Here is a 19,450-nt window from a genome sequence, read left to right as displayed (position 1 = left end):
CCATGGCATTCACACTTCAAGGTAAAATATAGGTAACACTCTCTTCTGCCATAGAAAAATAGAAAGTAAGCACTGAAATAAAGAAATTAGCGTGTGACATTTTAGGAAAATAAATCTAAATTAGACAATGCTGATGAGGTTTAAGAGCTGCCAAGTTAAAACCTGAGTTGCACAGGAGGCTAAGAGAGTACAAACTCTGTTAGTGCTAGCCCTGTCAGTAGGAAGGTTTCAAGGCTCCAGTGAATTTTGTGCTTTATTGGATGTGGGATGTGTGGGGGGGGAGTCACAGGTCTTACATAGCTTGTTTGAAATGTGACTGAGTAAAACTGCAGTCTGAGAAAGGAAAATACTGCTGAAGGAAAGGCAGCAGCAAGTCTTTCCTATCTATATTCCTGCACTATTATTTGCTGTGCAACTGCATTGGCAGGCTCCAGGATTGTGGTTTTAAATAGTCTTTAACTACAAAGGGCACGCCCACTTTGTAACTTCTGTCAGCTGAGCTTATTGCACATATCAGGGCTCCTTGCACCTCTCCATTCCACCCCACAAACTTCCTGTGTGCCACTCTCCCATCCGCCTTTATTTCAGGGGCTCTCTGCAACTCCTCCCCAATCTCCCCCTTCATGGGAGTGTGCCTCCCCCTTACCAAGGTCCCCACTCATTCTCTCCCCCCCCCCATGGCAGGGGCTCTGAGTGTTCCCCCATTCTTCTCATGCCCCCATCTCCTGTACCTGAAGCTCCCCCATACCTCTCCTCCTCCCAATGCCAGGGTCATCCACTCTCTTCTGCCAGGGAGAGAGAATGGGGAACAATGGGATGAGGGGAGAGATATGAGGAACACACAGAACCCCTAGCCTAAAGGAGGGGAGTTGCATGCAGCCCCTGAAATGAGGAGTGGCACACAGGAAGTTTGTGGGGCAGAGGAGGAGGGAATGGAACTGTGCTCCATGATGCCTGGTGCAATGCCCATGGTCACTCTGGGTGGTGCAACGGTTCTTAGTAGGAGGGGGAGGGGAGGGAGGAATGCAAGGAGCCCAGAATACGTGCAAGAAGCTCAGTCTACTTATTATCATTCAAGGATCTAGTGGCTTCATTTATTTATTGATTTTAAAACCTCCACGGATAATCAAATAAATGATTGTTTAAAGTTATCAGAAGAAAAATCTTGAAGTATAGAAAGTTATCAGCAGCCTATCTCAGTAAGAGACTCAAAGCCCTGCCCCCTCAAAAAAAATCCCACCTTCTATTAGAGTTGTTATTGGTGTGAGCCAAGGAGACAGATGTCACCAGCAGAAAAAAATAATTGCACAACTTTTTCTTGTAATTGACATCCATAAAGGAGAAGTTGTAAATAACACTTCAATATCCCATTGCAACCATTTCACCTTAACTAGCATTTGAGTAGAAATATTGTTTTAAATAAATAATCAGTTTAAAAAACTATCAATTAATTTTAGAAAAAAATGTTACCAAAATGTTCTTTATTGGAAAATATTTTATTATTTCTAATGAGTACAGCTAGCTTTGGTATATGAAGGTGTTTATTTTAATAGACAGAACCACTGCTTAACACTTAGATAAAGAATATGTGATCCAAAACATCTGACATGTAAAAAAGCCAAGTTATAACAGATCAGCCATATAAATATTTTAAGAAAAAAGAGTTAAGTGTTGCTCTGCTCTTGCAGATAAACACACAAGTACAGGCACTTACCCAGGTGGAGTTTCATTAAAGAATCTTCTGTATGGGTGTAAGGGTTACGACTTGTAGCATTGGTGTCTAAATAGTGACAATAATATAAATAAGACACAATTAGGAATAGCATGTTCCCCCCTCTATGTGTGGCTTTATGTAGGGAATAAGTTAGGCCCAGTTGAGGTAGCAGGACATAATAGTTAAAGAGAGGGTCTGGCAGCCCTCCGTTCTATTTCTGGCTCTGCTAATTTCTGGCTGTATCATCTTGGACACATAAGAACATAAACATAAGAACGGTCATAGTGGGTCAGACCAAAGCTCCATCTAGCCCAGTATCCTGCCTTCCAACAGTGGCTAATGCCAAGTGCCCCAGAGGGAATGAACAGAAGTGGTAATCATCAAGTGATCCAAACCCTGTCGCCCATTCCCAGCTTCTGGTAAACAGAGGCTAGGGACACCATCCCTGAACATCCTGGCTAATAATAATTGATGGACCTATCCTCCATGAACTTATCTAGTTCTTTTTTGAACCTTGTTATAGTCTTGGCCTTCACAACATCCTCTGGCAAAGAGTTCCACAGACTGACTGTGCATTGTGTGAAAAAAATACTTCCTTTTGTTTGTTTTAAACCTGCTGTCTATTAATTTCATTTGGTGACCCCTAGTTCTAGTGTTATGAGAAGAAGTAAATAACACTTCCTTATTTACTTTCTCCACACTAGTCATGATTTTATAGACCTCTATCATATCCCCCCTAGTCGTCTCTTTTCCAAGCTGAAAAGTCGCAGTCTTATTAATCTCTCCTCATACAGAAGCTGTTCCATACCCCTAATCATTTTTGTTGCCCTTTTCTGAACCTTTTCTAAATCCAATTTTTTTTTTTTTTTTTTTTTAGAGATGGGTAGACCACATCTGCACACAGTATTGAAGATGTGGGCGTACAATGGATTTATATAGAGGCAATATGATATTTTCTGTCTTATTATCTATCCCTTTCGTACTGATTCCCAACATTCTGTTGGCTTTTTTGATTGCTGCTGCACATTGAGTGCATGTTTTCAGAGAACTATCCACAATGACTCCAAGATCTCTTTCTTGAGTGGTAACAGCTAATTTAGACCCCATCATTTTATATGTATAGTTGGGATTATGTTTTCCAATGTGCATTACTTTTCATTTATCAGCATTGAATCTCATCTGCCATTTTGTTGCCCAGTCACCCAGTTTTGAAGGATCCTTTTGTAGCACTTCTTGAACAGTTTTGTATCAGCTGCAAATTTTGCCACTTCACTGATTACCCCTTTTTCCAGGTCATTTATGAATATGTTGAATAGGACTGGTCCCAGTACAGACCCCTGGGGGACACCACTATTTACCTCTCTCCATTCTGAGAACTGACCATTTATTCCTATCCTTTGTTTCTTATCTTGTAACCAGTTACCAATCCATGAGAGGTCCCCTTCCCTCTTATACACCATTGGCTTCTAGGTCCAAATCAAAGCCCAAACCCAGTCTTCAGGATCCTCAACAGTTTGGCACCAGATTACATCAGCAACTGTTTTTTTTCCCATTTGTAACCTGCCAAGACAACTGTATCTATCAATGCCTGTGATGTTATTGACATGAACGGTGACCGTATAGATGGTTGTTGCAACGAAGGTCCTATAGTTGCACCAAATCTTGTACAAAGGAGGTCAAGTAAAGTGTCTATGGGTACGTCTATACTTACTTCCTGGTCCGGATGTAAGCTTCTGGGATCGATCCCAGAAGTGCTTGCCGTCGACGCCGGTACTCCAGCTCAGCGAGAGGAGTACGCGGCATCGACGGGGGAGCCTGCCTGCCGCGTCTGGACCCACGGTAAGTTCGGACTAAGGTACTTCGAATTCAGCTACGTTATTAACGTAGCTGAATTTGCGTACCTTAGTCCGAAGTGGGGGGTTAGTGTGGACCAGGCCTATGAAAAGGTTGTAATTTGTTGGTTATGATTATGCTGTCTGTATGTGTATATCATTTTTGTATTTGAAGTTATGAATATTGGCTATGTACTTCTATCTCAATGTGTTTGATCCTAAGAAGCATTAGTGAAACAATTGGTCAGCTTCTTGAGAAATAATTCTTCACATTAAGTGCCCAATCAAGAAACACTTAACTGACAATGGACCTTGGGAGACTCCAATCCACATAAGAGGAGCTTTCCTGGGAATGTTCAAGGTAACATGTGAGCAATGGCTACTCTACCTGTAAAGAACTGAGTCATGCATGGACATGTGACTCCAAACTCCATCTTGCTGCTGTGATTTTCCACAGTAAGAACAAAGAGGTGGCCTTCCACATGGCAGAGGATATAAAAGGCAGCTGCATCTTCTCCATTTTGTCTTCAATCCTACCTCTTACCTCTGGAGAAACTTTGCTACACTGAAGCTCTGAACAAAGGACTGAATGACGCATCCAAACTATGGATGTACTCCAGAGACTTGATTTGAACCTGCTGTTTGTTCCATTGCTGCTACAAGCCTGAACCAAGAACTTTGCCATTGCTGTATGTAATTGATTCCTTTGACCAATTTTAGCTCTCATCTATATTTCTTTCTTTTTATGAATAAACCTTTAGATTTTAGATTCTAAAGGATTGGCAACAACATGATTTGTGAGTAAGATCTGACTTGTATATTGACCTGGGTCTGGGGCTTGATCCTTTGGGATTGGGAGAAGCTTTTTTCTTTTACTGGGGTATTGGTTTTCATAACCATTCATCCCCATAAGGAGTGGTGCTGGTAGTGATACAAGGAAACTGAAGTATCTGAGAGAATTGCTTATATGACTTCTGGTTAGCCAGTGGGGTAAAATCAAAATCTCTGTTTGGTTGGTTTGGTGTGTGTGACGGGGTTGGGACTCACCACCTGGCGCCTCCTGCTGGTTATCTCAGGAATTAGCTCTGTCCAGTGGAGCGCCCTCTCTTGATGGTGTCCCGTCCGTCGTCTCGCCCTCAGTTGGCATGTCCGGACCCACGTAGCTCCCAAGCTCACGGCGTCCTCTTTGAGCCACTGCCCTCCGGCAGTGCCCCTTAGTCCATCCTCGCCCCCTTCCAGGGGCGGGGGGGGGGTCAATCAACTGCCTCTCTGCGTCCTGGCTGATGTGGCCAACTGCACCCTCAAAGTCACTCCCCTCTTGGCAGGGGGTTGGTGCAACTCTAGATGGCCGCTCCGTCAGCCGGGTGCAAGGCAAGGGGGAAAGGGGGGGACCCAGGCCCACCCACTACTCAGTGCTTCACCACCCTCCTAGTGAAATAGTGTTTCCTAATATCCAACCTGGACATCCCCCACTGCAACTTGAGACCATTGCTCCTTGTTTTGTCATCTGCCACTACTGAGAACAGCCGAGCTCCATCCTCTTTGGAACCCCCTTCAGGTAGTTGAAGGCTGCTATTAAATCCCCCCTCATTCTTCTCTTCTGGAGACTAAACAATCCCAGTTCCCTCAGCCTCTCCTCATAAGTTATGTGCTCCAGACCCCTAATCATTTTTGTTGCCCTCCGCTGGACTCTTTCCAATTTTTCCTCATCTAGAATACTGTGTCCAGTTTTGGGCCCCACACTACAAGAAGTGTAGTGTGGGGCCCAAAACTGGACACAGTATTCTAGATGAGGCCTCACCAATGTCGAACAAAGGGGAACGATCACGTTCCTCGATCTGCTGGCAATGCCCCTACTTATACAGCCCACAATGCCGTTAGCCTTCTTGGCAACAAGAGCACACTGTTGACTCATATCCAGCTTCTTGTCCACTGTGACCCCTAGGTCCTTTTCTGCAGAACTGCTACCTAGCCATTTGGTCCCTAGTCTGTAGCAGTGCATGGGATTCTTCCATCCTAAGTGCAGGACTCTGCACTTGTCCTTGTTGAACCTCATCAGGTTTTTTTTGGCCCAATCCTCTAATTTGTCTAGGTCCCTCTGTATCCGATCCCTACCCTCTAGTGTATCTACCATGCCTCCTAGTTTAGTGTCATCTGCAAACTTGCTGAGAGTGCAGTCCACACCATCCTCCAGATCATTAATAAAGATATTAAACAAAACCGGCCCCAGGACCGATCCTTGGGGCACTCCGCTTGAAACCTGCTGCCAACTAGACATGGAGCCATTGATCGCTACCCGTTGAGCCCGACGATCTAGCCAGCTTTCTATCCACCTTACAGTCCATTCATCCAGCCCATACTTCTTTAACTTGGCGGCAAGAATACTGTGGGAGACCGTATCAAAAGCTTTGCTAAAGTCAAGGAATAACACATCCACTGCTTTCCCCTCATCCACAGAGCCAGTTATCTCATCATAGAAGGCAATTAGGTTAGTCAGGCACGACTTCCCCTTGGTGAATCCATGCTGACTATTTCTGATCACTTTCCTCTCCTCTAAGTGTTTCATAATTGATTCCTTGAGGACCTGCTCCATGATTTTTCCAGGGACTGAGGTGAGGCTGACTGGCCTGTAGTTCCCCGGATCCTCCTTCTTCCCTTTTTTAAAGATGGGCACTACATTAGCCTTTTTCCAGTCATCCAGGACCTCCCCCGATCGCCATGAGTTTTCAAAAATAATGGCTAATGGCTCTGCAATCTCATCCACCAACTCCTTTAGCACCCTTGGATGCAGCGCATCCAGCCCCATGCACTTGTGCACGTCCAGTTTTTCTAAATAGTCCCGAACCACTTCTTTCTCCACAGAGGGCTAGTCACCTTCTCCCCATATTGTGCTGCCCAGTGCAGCAGTCTGGGAGCTGACCTTGTTCGTGAAGACCGAGGCAAAAAAAGCATTCAGTACATTAGCTTTTTCCACATCCTCGGTCACTAGGTTGCCTCCCTTATTCAGGGGGCCCACACTTTTCTTGACTTTCTTCTTGTTGCTAACATACCTGAAGAAACCCTTCTTGTTACTCTTAACATCTCTTGCTGGCTGCAACTCCAAGTGTGATTTGGCCTTCCTGATTTCACTCCTGCATGCCTGAGCAATATTTTTATACTCCTCCCTGGTCATTTGTCCAATCTTCCACTTCTTGTAAGCTTCTTTTTTGCGTTTAAGATCAGCAAGGATTTCACTGTTTAGCCAAGCTGGCCGCCTGCCATATTTACTATTCTTTCTACACATCGGGATGGCTTGTTCCTGCAACCGCAATAAGGATTCTTTAAAATACAGCCAGCTCTCCTGGACCCCTTTGCCCTTCATGTTATTCTCCCAGGGGATCCTGCCCATCTGTTCCCTGAGGGAGTCAAAGTCTGCTTTTCTGAAGTCCAGGGTCTGTATTCTGCTGCTCTCCTTTCTTCCTTGTGTCAGGATCCTGAACTCGACCATCTCATGGTCACTGCCTCCCAGGTTCCCATCCACTTTTGCTTCCCCTACTAATTCTTCCCTGTTTGTGAGCAGCAGGTCAAGAAAAGCTCTGCCCCTAGTTGGTTCCTCCAGCACTTGCACCAGGAAATTGTCCCCTACACTTTCCAAAAATTTCCTGGATTGTCTGTGCACCGCTGTATTGCTCTCCCAGCAGATATCAGGGTGATTAAAGTCTCCCATGAGAACCAGGGCCTGCAATCTAGCAACTTCTGCTAGTTGCCAGAAAAAAGCCTCGTCCACCTCATCCCCCTGGTCTGGTGGTCTATAGCAGACTCCAACCACAATATCACCCTTGTTGCTCACACTTCTCAACTTTATCCAGAGACTCTCAGGTTTTTCTGCAGTTTCATACCGGAGCTCTGAGCAGTCATACTCCTCTCTTACATACAATGCAACTCCCCCACCTTTTCTGCCCTGCCTGTCTTTCCTGAACAGTTTATATCCATCCATGACAGTACTCCAGTCATGTGAGTTATCCCACCAAGTCTCTGTTATTCCAATCACATCATAGTTCCCTGACTATGCCAGGACTTCCAGTTCTCCCTGCTTGTTTCCCAGGCTTCTTGCATTTGTGTATAGGCACTTAAGATAACTCATCGATCATCCCTCTTTCTCAGTATGAGACAGGAGTCCTCCCCTCTTGTGCTCTCCTGCTTGTGCTTCCTCCCAGGATCCCATTTCCCCACTTACCTCAGGGCTTTGGTCTCCTTCCCCCGGTGAACCTAGTTTAAAGCCCTCCTCACTAGGTTAGCCAGCGTGCTGGCGAAGATGCTCTTCCCTCTCTTCGTTAGGTGGAGCCCGTCTCTGCCTAGCACTCCTCCTTCTTGGAACACCACCCCATGGTCGAAGAATCCAAAGCCTTCTCTCCGACACCACCTGCGTAGCCATTCGTTGACTTCCACGATTCGACGGTCTCTACCCAGGTCTTTTCCTTGCACAGGGAGGATGGACGAGAACACCACTTGCACCTCAAACTCCTTTATCCTTCTTCCCAGAGCCATGTAGTCTGCAGTGATCCGCTCAAGGTCATTCTTGGCAGTATCATTGCTGCCCACGTGGAGAAGCAGGAAGGGGTAGCAATCTGAAGGCTTGATGAGTCTCGGCAGTCTCTCCGTCACATCATGTATCCTAGCTCCTGGCAAGCAGCAGACCTCTCAGTTTTCCCAATCTGGGCAGCAGATAGATGACTCAGTCCCCCTAAGGAGGGAGTCCCCGACCACCACCACCCTCCTCCTCCTCTTGGGAGTGGTGGTCGTGGAACCCCCATCCCTAGGACAGTGCATCTTCTGCCTTCCAATCGGTGGAGTCTCCTTCTGCTCCTTTCCCTCAGATGGGTCATCTAGTCCACTCTCCACATTAGTACCTGTAGAGAGAACATGGAAACAATTACTCACCTGTATCTCCATTGCTGGTGCATGGACGCTCCTCTTTCTCCTTCTGGAGGTCACATGCTGCCAAACCTCTTCACAATCCTTCTGTCCCTGCTGCGCCTGCTCTGAATCTTCAGAACATTGTGGCCGTAGAAGCATCTCCTGACGTCTGTCCAGGAAATCTTCATTTTCCCTTATGCAACGCAGAGTCGATACTCGTTTCTCCAGCCCTCGAACCTTCTCTTCCAATATGGAGACCAGCTTGCACTTTGTACAGACAAAGTCGCTTCTGTCCTGTGGAAGAAAGACAAACATGGCACAACCTGTGCAGGTTACAACAGCTGATCGCTCACCTTCCATATCACCGTCCTCTTAAGAGCTTCCTCAACTGTTGCAGGAACTACTCAGAGAAACCTGCAGATGAAAGCCTCAGTTAGCTCTCCCCAGGCAAACTCCCTCTGTTAGCCTCTGCTGTTCGCCGCTCAGCTGGTTCGCTGCTGACTGCCCTTATATACCAGTCAGGCCCACTCAAGGCCCACCTGGAACAAAGCACTCCCAATTCACACTTTTCAAACAAACAAGCAAGCAATCAAGCACACGGTCAAACTGACCAACTGTCCCAGCAGCAGACACTCAGATACTCACCAACACAGCCCCCCTAATGCAGCACTTAGCGTACCTCCTCTCGGACAGCTCCCAGGCAAACTCCCTCTGTTAGCCTCTGCTGTTCGCCGCTCAGCTGGTTCGCTGCTGACTCATCCTCTATAAATTTGCGTATTTTATTTTTTATTTTGTTTGGTGACTTGCTTTGTTCTGTCTGTTACTACTTGGAACCACTTAAATCCTACTTTCTGTATTTAATAAAATCACTTTTTACTTAGTAATTAACTCAGAGTATGTGTTAATTCCTGGGGGAGCAAACAACTGTGCATATATCTCTATCAGTGTTATAGAGGGTGAACAATTTATGAGTTTACCCTGTATAACCTTTATACAGGGTAAAACAGATTTATTTGGGTTTAGACCCCATTGGGAGTTGGGCATCTGAGTGCTATAGACAAGCACACTTCTGTGAGCTGTTTTCAGGTAAACCTGCAGCTTTGGGGCAAGTAATTCAGGCCCTGGCTCTGTGTTGGAGCAGACAGGAGTGTCTGGCTCAGCAAGACAGGGTGCTGGAGTCCTAAGCTGGCAGGGAAAACAGGAGCAGGGGTAGTCTTGGCCCATCAGATGGCAGCTCCCAAGGGGGTTTCTGTGATCCAACCCGTCACACCCTGCTATGACTGTTACATTATTTTGTACACGTCTTGCTGTCTGTCCCCCATGGCTGAACTCCTGGGGCCTGGCTTCAGGGCATTTTCAGTGGAAAGATCTTGGCACTGAAATTTGCTCCCTCTTACTCTTTACCACAGCCCAAGATTAACAGTTTTAGGGAATCAGTGCAACACATGTTCACGTTGACTTTTTTTAATTTTTTTTTTTTATTTAAGCCTGAGTTTCAGAAGAGTATACATCCCATTACTGAGTGCAGGTAGTAGAAGTTAGGGTCAGTTTAATTTGTACCAATTACTGCCAACACTTGTTCGTATTAATTCCCTTTATATGTAATGATGGGGACAATAACAATAAATAAACCCCCTCTATTGCAAAAAAATAACAACATAGCTTTGGTTACATAATTCAGTCCTCTATCATTTCAGATCTACTGTATCAATAATAGCAATACCTAGCTCTTATATAATGCTTTTCATCCATAGATGTCAAAGGGCTTTACCAAGGAGGTAAGTAACATTATCCCTGTTACATAGATGGGGAAATTGAGGCAAAAGCAGTGAAGTGACTTACCCAAGATTGCTCGTCAAACCAGTGGCAGAGTTGGGAATAGACCCAAGCCTCCTGAGTCCCAATCCAGGGCTCTGTCAAGAAGGCCACAATGCCTTCCAAATAAATATGAATAGTTAAAAATAAATATAATCAGTACAAAGTCATAATATTTTTCTTTTAGCGCTTTTGTATAAAATATTTAAAATAAGACATTTCTAATAGACTGGAATTAATTTGCATCATTCCAAATACAAAAGAATGAAAAGCACCCTGGCATTTTCCTTTGATCCATTCTTTATAAAATAATATCCATAACTGTCATTAAACAAAAGGTAATTCACAGGTCTTACATACAATCTTGGCAGGATTTCAGAGCATCATGTGTAGTACGATTTTTTTAATTAAAATTTACTGTGATATTAGCAGTAAGTGTCTGGAGTCTCAGCATGATTTTAGAAGCTTCCAGCAGAGTAAGGGAAAGAGCAGAAATTTTGGATAGAAATACCTGTTATCTTGCTGGGCCCAACAGGGTTCCTGGAAAAAACTGTTTCAATGTGACCCCCAAATCTTTAACTTTAAAAGCGTTAAAATAACAACAGTCAGAAGGAGCACACACAGCTATCTCTCTTTCCTGTAATATCCTCCCCAAGCCTAAATCTTTTCAGTTGGAATCCACTGTGAATGCAGCTAAATATTTGATAGAGGAGTCCAGAGTAAGTACTGTTTATATGCTACCAGATGGAATAGAGGTATGAATTACTGTAAGTGGTTGGTACATTTTTTCCAGCCTATACAGTAAATCATAAAACTTATTTTTAATGAGTAGAGGAAAGGAAGCTATAAATAATGCCTATAAAACTTTGTTGTTGGACTGAAGTGAAATGGTGGGCTGTAGGAAATGTTTTCCTTTTCCAAAGCAGGTGTGAATTGTTGTATGAGCTAATTATATAGCAGTGTACATAGTGCTGCCTCTAATGTTATTTCAGTCTGTGCCTTCAAATTTATGGTGTTTCATAACCAAGTGTCTCTGGGATTGCATTTCTTTCTTCTTCCAAAAAGTTGTAATTTCACTGAATGCATTTCTTCTACAGCAATTGTATTAATTCTGTATCTTAGATTAAAAAAAAATCATACTTCATTACAGCTGAAGCTTTTTCAGGTTGCACATTTCACTGGTTTTAGATGAACAATTATTTCCATATTTGGTTACACACTGATAGGTGTATAACTATTATTTAGGCTAACTGAAAGTTATGCTCAGACATTGCCATCAAAGTGAGAATGTATTCCCAAGGTTTTCTTACCAGCATCTGCACTGCTATAAAAAACTATAATATTTAGAAACATATCCCCAGTATATAGGGGGAAATCTTTCTAAAAGTGTAAACAATCACAAGAAGCATAGTCCTTGCAACACATAAAATGAGGGAAGAATTTGACTTGGAGATACTCAAGTACTCTTGATTTGCAGGATAATCTGGAAAGTGGTCTTGCAGCCTGCGGCAGTTTAAAAGAGGAACAAAGACCTCTTTGGAATTAGAAGAGAAGACATTTCTAAATAGTAGTAGAGGCATTTCAGAAGCACCTAAACTACAGGTCTCTGGGGGACTATGAATTACACACTAGTGACCAGTAATTACCTGCAGTACGAGATTTAATGCGGCTCTGCTTTGTTGGATACAAATTGAATTTTGCTAATATTACATGGTAGCTTGTTATGCACAGATGGTTTCCAAAAGAATAGTTACATTACCTTCATTACAGTTCAGTTGGAGATCTATGCTTAACCATATTTCAGTAACTAATAATAAAAAAAGTTTTTTAGGAAATGTGGCATAAATTATATTCACGGGGTTTAATGTAAATTAAATCTATTTCCTCCCCCTACTTCCCAAATGTGGCATGATGGATAGGCCTGGGAGTGAAGGCTCACTTTTTAGGATCATCAGCAACCTTCAGGCAGTAATAGCTTCAGGAGATATCATTCATAGTTGGACTTCATTTCCACAAAGAGATGTGGCAATCTACATTGGTATTTGTACTGGGGAAGGGTCAATGACACTTTCTTCTGATGGCACTGCTAGCACAGACACTGAAACTAAGAGCAAAAACTGAAGGAAACTGGAGAGCATATAGAGAATGAAAATTCCACTGATCCCTGCCCCCTTTGTTTGGGGTGGCAAAAAGAGAAGGTGCCCAGAGCAGTTAATTGATTTCTTGAACTTCAGTAGCTAATGGCAGGAGCCCAGCTTGTGAGCTGTGATTTTTTTCCACTTTCATTTTTGGAAAAATTATAATGACAACCCATCTAAGAGTCACCCTTTCCAAAGCAGGACTGTTCCTGGAAGAAGATACTACCTGACATGATTGGTTTGCCTTTTGAAAGCTCTTGCTACATAGAAAAGGTCCAGGTTAAAAATTTCAAGCACCTATGTCACTTTTGAAAATGGAACTTAGACTCCAAGTCACCTAGGTGATTTTGAAAATTTTACCCTTAGTTTTTAAATAAAAAAGAAGGAAATAAAGCTTCAGTATTCATCAGTCATAGGAAAACTTCTTAGTCTTTTGCAGGAAGAACAACATTCTGATGTTCCTAAAATGCTAAAGTATAACTTCCTGAATATACCTTTCTTTATTTCATCACTGGCCCTGTGCACTAGTTCTTGTCAAAATCTTTTTAATATACCTGATTTGGAGTTTGTAGAATGAGTAATTTGAGATAAGTCAAAGCAAATAGAAATTAGAAAAAAAAATTATGGATTAACAAAAATGTTCAAGATTTCTACTATGTGTCCCAATTTAGGACAAGAAAAGAATCTCAAGATCTTGCAGGATGGGGGAAAAAACATTTCCTGCCCAGCTCAAATTAGTAGGTAACTTTTTACAGGACTTGTCTTCACTGCAGTATTAGCTGGCAGTATAACTCAAGTGTTGCCCTTAACCCACTTCTCATCCACATACAAAAATCTCTATCTCCAGTTAAGTAGTGCTTTAAACTCAAGTTATTGGCCTGTTATGGAGTATGGGTTGCAGCCTGAGTGTTTCTGACATTTGAGATAGTAATGCAGTGAGGATAGAGCTGCAGGCTACACCTCGAGTTAGCTCAATTCATCAGCTGCTAATCCAGTCACTGTGCTGCTAATCACATCACTTTGTGTAGCTCTGGTGTTGTTTCACAGTGTGGCTGCTCTCTCACTCAAGCTAGGCTAACTCAAGAGGAGTATGGATAACAGAAGTTAACTCTGCAGTGAAGACATTTTTTTTTTTTTTAATGGAGATATCCTATCTCCTAGAACTGGAAGGGACCTTGAAAGGTAATCAAGTCCAGCCCCCTTCCTTCACTAGCAGCACCAAGTACTGATTTTTGCCCCAGATCCCTAAGTGGCCCCCTCAAGGATTGAACTCACAACTCTGGGTTTAGCAGGCCAATGCTCAAACCACTGAGCTATCCTGCTCAGGGGAGTGTTTTTTCACACCCCAGAGCGAGAAAGTTGCAGTGCTGTAAATTGCCAGGGTAGATAAGCCCTTAGTGTGACAATCTATTGGAGACACACTCTTTTTATGTTCCACGTACCACTTTTCACGTTCTCTGTAATGAGAGAGCATTTTGAATCCTCTGATTGTTATTAGTACTGGCAAATACTGCAAAACATTTTAAGAACTATTCACATTTTTAAATTAATTGCTTAATTGTGTTTGCACCATTTTTTGTGTTCACTTTCCACAGATATTCTAGAACTGAGTTTACTGGTAACACAACAGCAAATTTTAAGCCAACTATTCACTGAATAAATAGTCTATTTCAGTACAATTTATTTTAAGGATTACATTAATTTGATAATTTTGTATTATGGTAGCACCTAAGAGCCTAGTCATGGACCAGGACCCCTTTGTGCTAGGCACTATACAAACACAGACAAAGAGACAGTATCTGCCCCCAAAAATTTACAATTTAAGGCTTTGTCTACACTAGCACTTTTGTCAGTCAGGGGTGTGAAAAAAACACAGCCCTCACCAACATAAGTTTCATAGACAAAGTGCTGGTGTGGACAATGCTATGTCAGCAGGAGAGGCTCTCCTGCCAACATAGCAAACACCGCTCGTTGTGGGTGTTTGAATTCTGCCAACAGGAGAGCTCTCTCCTGCCACCAAAGAGCGGCTACATGGCAGACCTTACAGCGGCACAGCACTATCCTGCAGTTCAGCGTACAGGGATGGGAATAGCAGTGTGCACTAAAGTACTACACTGTAACTCCCTGGTGTGGATACTGCTGGCACAAGCTAAAAGGTTCCTAATTCACACTAATGTAATCCTATTCAAACAGGATTATATTAATGAGGACTAAGAACCTTTTTGTTCATACCTTCAACATCTGCAGTGGGGAGTTACACACCGCAGTTTGGTGCATGCTACTATTCACACCCCTCCAGTCCAAACTTCAGGGCAGTGTAGACAAGCCCTAAGTAAACATAATCAGGGAACAGAAATGTACCACGTAATCTACGTCTCCAATCAAAACTGCAAATTTCACATATGAAATGAGCAGTTCATTGGAAGACCAAGAATTAGTCACAGAAACTATTCACAACTATGTTTAAAAATTGTTTGTAGGCAATTTGTCAGCAGAAAAATGATGACATTCACTGAACTATAAATTAATCACCCAGCTCTACCTGTATGTACACGTGTTCACCGCTAAAATGACCCTTAACATGTATTTCAGTAGTAGTACCCTGATTTATAGTGATACAATACACTTTTAAAAGCTCTAGTAAACTTAGATCTTATATTTCCTTTTAGAATTTTCTGTTCATTTTATCAAATATCTTAATCTGGAGAAGAATCCTGCTGACCCTGTGGCTAGAGACATACGTTTGTGGCATTATATGAAACTGCTGAGCTCGATTCAAAAAAATAATAAAAGGATTTGGCATTCAGATTAGTTTGTCCCTATGTGCAGGTTAACAGGTGTCTGCGTAAGTATGTGTTGGCAGAAAGGATTTGCTACTGTGTCTGTTGACAGCAGGCACATTGCACCAGAGCTGTAAGAGAGAGTACCAGTGATGAGAATACTGCCTTCTCACATTAACTATATGCTTCTTTGTGGCTCAGCAATATACTCTGCTTACAGTTCCCAGTGATACACAGTAGATATCCCCACAGCAGCTGTGACCTTTTCCAAGCCTAGAAGTTTTAAGTTGCAGAGCTAGTCCAGAGGACAAGATGCAGGAGCTGGGCAGAAAGAAACAGCAGTTTTCATAAAGGCAGTTGGTGGATGCAAACACTAGCTATGGATTATTCAGACAGTAAAAGCGACTCTTCCGATGAAGAGTGCTGTTTCTCGGGAAGTAGTGAGGAAGAGTCCAATGATGAAGTTGAGAAAATATCAGAGTCAGTGTTCACAAAACAATACTTAAAAATCATTTCATGTTGGATTGTTTGCTTGTTCTACACTGTAGCTAGTGGCTACCTTTAAATGGCACACTTTTAAAAACCTTTGACTGAAAACTTGTTTTATTTTAACATGTCTAAAGTTTTATTAATAATCAGTTGCATGTTTGTGCAATGTGAATGCAATTTTTATAACCTGAACATTAACTAGTATAATAGTAAGAGAATGGGTATTAATGTGTACATATGTTGTAGAACAATATATGTACTGTATTTTAAAGTCAATATGCATATTATACTGTACTTGTACTAATGTTTCTGTACTGCTAAGAATACAGATACAGTTTTTTTCTTCTGCTTTTGAAAGTTTGAATAGGCATTTAATCTTAACTAGAACAGGATTGCTGAACACCAGTTAAATAAACTCTGTAATGTGGCAGTTGGCCAAGTATATGATATCCTTTTAAAAATGATTAAGCACACAACTTACAGTATAGTAATGCAAAGGTTCTTACAAAATGTTGAAAAAGCAAGGAAATTCTGAGCTTTCCTGTCTCTGTTCAGTTCCAATAAATCTGTTCGCTCAAGGCAGTACATACCGTATGGCATATAAGCTAACAGAGTCAGTGATAAAAGGGCGTATGTGCGACAGTAAGGAAACATAACATTATGCAGCTAGTGATACTACAGCAACAATAATTTCCTTCCTGTTGTGGGGTGGTCAGAAGCTGAAGGTTTTTAACATAATAGTAATGGCATGATTTCCTTTTTTTTTTTTAAAGTGTTGTGCCATAGTAGCATATAAACAACGGAATGGGTATTGTTTCATTTTTACCTAATAATGGCTTTTCATCATCAGAAGCTGTGTGTTATGGAGGCAGTTTTCTCAGTGTCTGCAGGAAGGGAGCACCTGCTTTTCTTCTGCAGCATCCCCTTTGGCTGAACAGTGTCTCAATAGATTCAGAGTAATAGTTATTTCATCATGAAGTCCCATATAATGAAAATGTTATGGCATTGTTACATAGCCTGGAGACTTGCACTAAAGTAATTTCCCCAGTGTTATCTAATGTTGTAGCTTCATAGTATGGTAATGATACAAGAGTCTCCAATTACATGAATTTTAATTGTTTGGTTTTTAAATTTAATATAAAATCAGCTTCATAATTAGGTCCTCATAAACTAATGTTAATATTGTTTTGCTTTCCTAATTGTATATCATAACAGTACTACAAAGAGACCAGCATAAATTTCATTGCTCCTGCTACAATATGAACTCACCATGTAAATGTATTTCATGTGTGTGTGTTTTTTTAAATTGACAAGAAACATATCTCCTTGCTCAATACACTGAGTTTTTTCCAAACTTATGAATATCATGTTCTGGCCTGATTCACCACTGTTTTGTCATCATTTATGCATATGTGAAGAGTGTGCTTAAAAAAAAAACAACCTCTGATGAGTACCAGTCATAGACTTTTACACCCACTTTGCCCAGGTTAGAAAGACTAGCTAGGGTGCACAGCAATGGAGAGCATCCAACTCAATTGTCAATTAATTTTCATCTGTAAAAATAATGACTTAGTTAATCACTGTAAACTGAAACCATAACCATCTTTATTTTTACCACTTTATAATTTGTAAATTTCAATACATTTAAACTCTCTTTTTATGAAGAAAACCATTGCATCCAGGGTGACATTTATTCTAAGCCGTAGTCAGGACTAATGAACAGCTAAGGACTGAAATCAAATGTTATAATCTGTAGCCATGTATTGCAGTATGATATACAGCAGGAGATAGAAAGGGTTCAGTAATGAAGATTCAGAAAGTAAACTGAATGTATTTCTAGGTGAATGTATGGTTTGAAATGACACATTTTAGTTTCTGAAGAAGGATTTAAAAATGAGAGTGGGATTTTCAAAAATGCTCCGGAATGGCCTAACTGCTCCACTAACATCTATAGTAAAACTCCCATTAATACCAATGGGACCAGAGTCAGGCCAATGCTGAGGGCTTTTGAAAAGCCCCCACTAATTGAGCATCCCACAAGGCACCGTCCCTTCCCAAGCTCCCTAATGCACAGAGTAGAGAGTTCATCCTGAAATATGCCTTGGATGTGATGTAGCCTGCTGTATTTTGCACCCATCCCAAGGAGCAGCATTGTGTGGATGGGAGTGGGTGCATCCAGGGTGCACTAAAGAAATAATCCCTGGACTCACTCAAGTGCCTGGCCTGTGATTGTCCCTAGCCCTTGTACAAGACACCCAAGAGACTGAAAGGGAGATGATATTTGTTATTTCATTTGTAAAAAATATTTTTTTAAACTTGCTTAAAACTTGTGTGAATTGTGGACACTTTTCAGTGATCGATTAAACGTAAAACTGTGTAACATACAAATCTCTTTCATGAGACACTTTAATAATGACTCTAAGGTATAAAGATTGTTAACAGAAAGTTATATCTTACTTAAGAGATGCGTTTTTCTTTCAGGGAAGATGTCAGAACAGCCAATGTCATTGCTGCTGAAGCAGTAACTTGTCTTGTCATAGACCGAGAGTAAGTATATTGTTTTCTTATCATACGATACTGAATATCTTCAGTTGATACTCATTATAGTTCTTAACTAGTGACTTTGATCATTTTGCAGGGAGATATTGTTTAACTTTCATTTTAAAAAGTTGATTAATGACTTTGAGTGATACATTTATAAGATATTATATATTATTAAACTGCAACTGAATAATGCTTTTAAAAAACCTTCCTGTATCCAATTTAATTTATGACCAATTAAGAAAACACCGGGGTTCTAGCCAATATATACAAACGGTGGACATTAGGACTGTCAGCTAAGTACTTTCTTAACACACTCACAAGCAAGGTATATGTTACGTAAAATAGACAGTATGCATCATCATTCCCTGGGGATAAAGGGAAATTACTTAGCTCAATCATTTTAGCAAATATTCATTAAGAAAACTATGGAACAACTATCACATTTTATCTGAACAATTCTGTACAGATAGTTTGTCTTGGTTTAAACATAAGTACAATTAATAAATATAGTCATTCAAAAATTAATCCTAATTGGTTATATTACCAGTTGGTCATTTTCCAGTCTCATATGTTTTCATTTCACCATTAAAAATGTTCCTGAACTAGTAAGAAATCAAAAAGTTAAATTTAAACTTCTAAGACAGTAGTTAATCCACAGTGTATACCGGAGATTCCTAGCAATGTTCTGCAATTAAGAGAAGAGTAGTTGCATAATGTATTTATAGCTCAAGGCAAGCATAACTGGTCTGTGGCCCTAGAGAGTCTGATGTTGTTGTCAGTATAGCTGTTATCAGCTTTTAATTGATTGTTTTATATATGCAATGGTCAGTGGAGAAGCTTATTTTAGTACAGTGAAAAATCTATTTTGAAGTGTATAAAGTACATATTTAAAGCCTTGGTTAACTGTTTACATTAATACCTAGAGGATTTTGTCTCATCTTATATATTATTCAAGCTGCACTTTAATTTTAGAAGACACATCATATATTTCATTTTTCCCTGGATTATAGTTGTCTATATTATATTGTTATTATCTCTATATTATTGCCTCTGCTTCCAAAGTCACCAGTGTTGTTCTAAATTTGCATTTTTCTAATTTCAGTCATTATGAGTTATCCACATGCAGAATTTCTGATTAGAAAATACCGGGGTTGCCGTTTAAAAAGTCAACATTTACTAACTACTATACTGTGGCATATATGGTAACCCTGCATTTGTCTATACCTATAGAATGGGAAATTA

At 41.2% G+C, this 19,450-nt stretch overlaps 1 protein-coding gene across 2 annotated transcripts in view; it reads left to right on the top strand.

Moving 5' to 3' along the window:
* PRKG1 (protein kinase cGMP-dependent 1) overlaps positions 1-19,450 on the top strand; it is a 925,158-nt gene that overhangs the window by 799,984 nt on the left and 105,724 nt on the right. For both annotated transcript variants that reach the window (XM_054034323.1, XM_054034322.1), the window contains exon 8: positions 18,146-18,211. In XM_054034323.1, coding sequence (XP_053890298.1) covers positions 18,146-18,211 — 66 coding nt within the window. The remainder of the gene's footprint in view (positions 1-18,145; positions 18,212-19,450) is intronic.

This window comes from Malaclemys terrapin, chromosome 7, assembly GCF_027887155.1.
Source record: "Malaclemys terrapin pileata isolate rMalTer1 chromosome 7, rMalTer1.hap1, whole genome shotgun sequence".
NCBI classification, from domain to species: Eukaryota; Metazoa; Chordata; order Testudines; family Emydidae; genus Malaclemys; species Malaclemys terrapin.
This window is presented reverse-complemented; position numbering and strand designations above follow the sequence as displayed.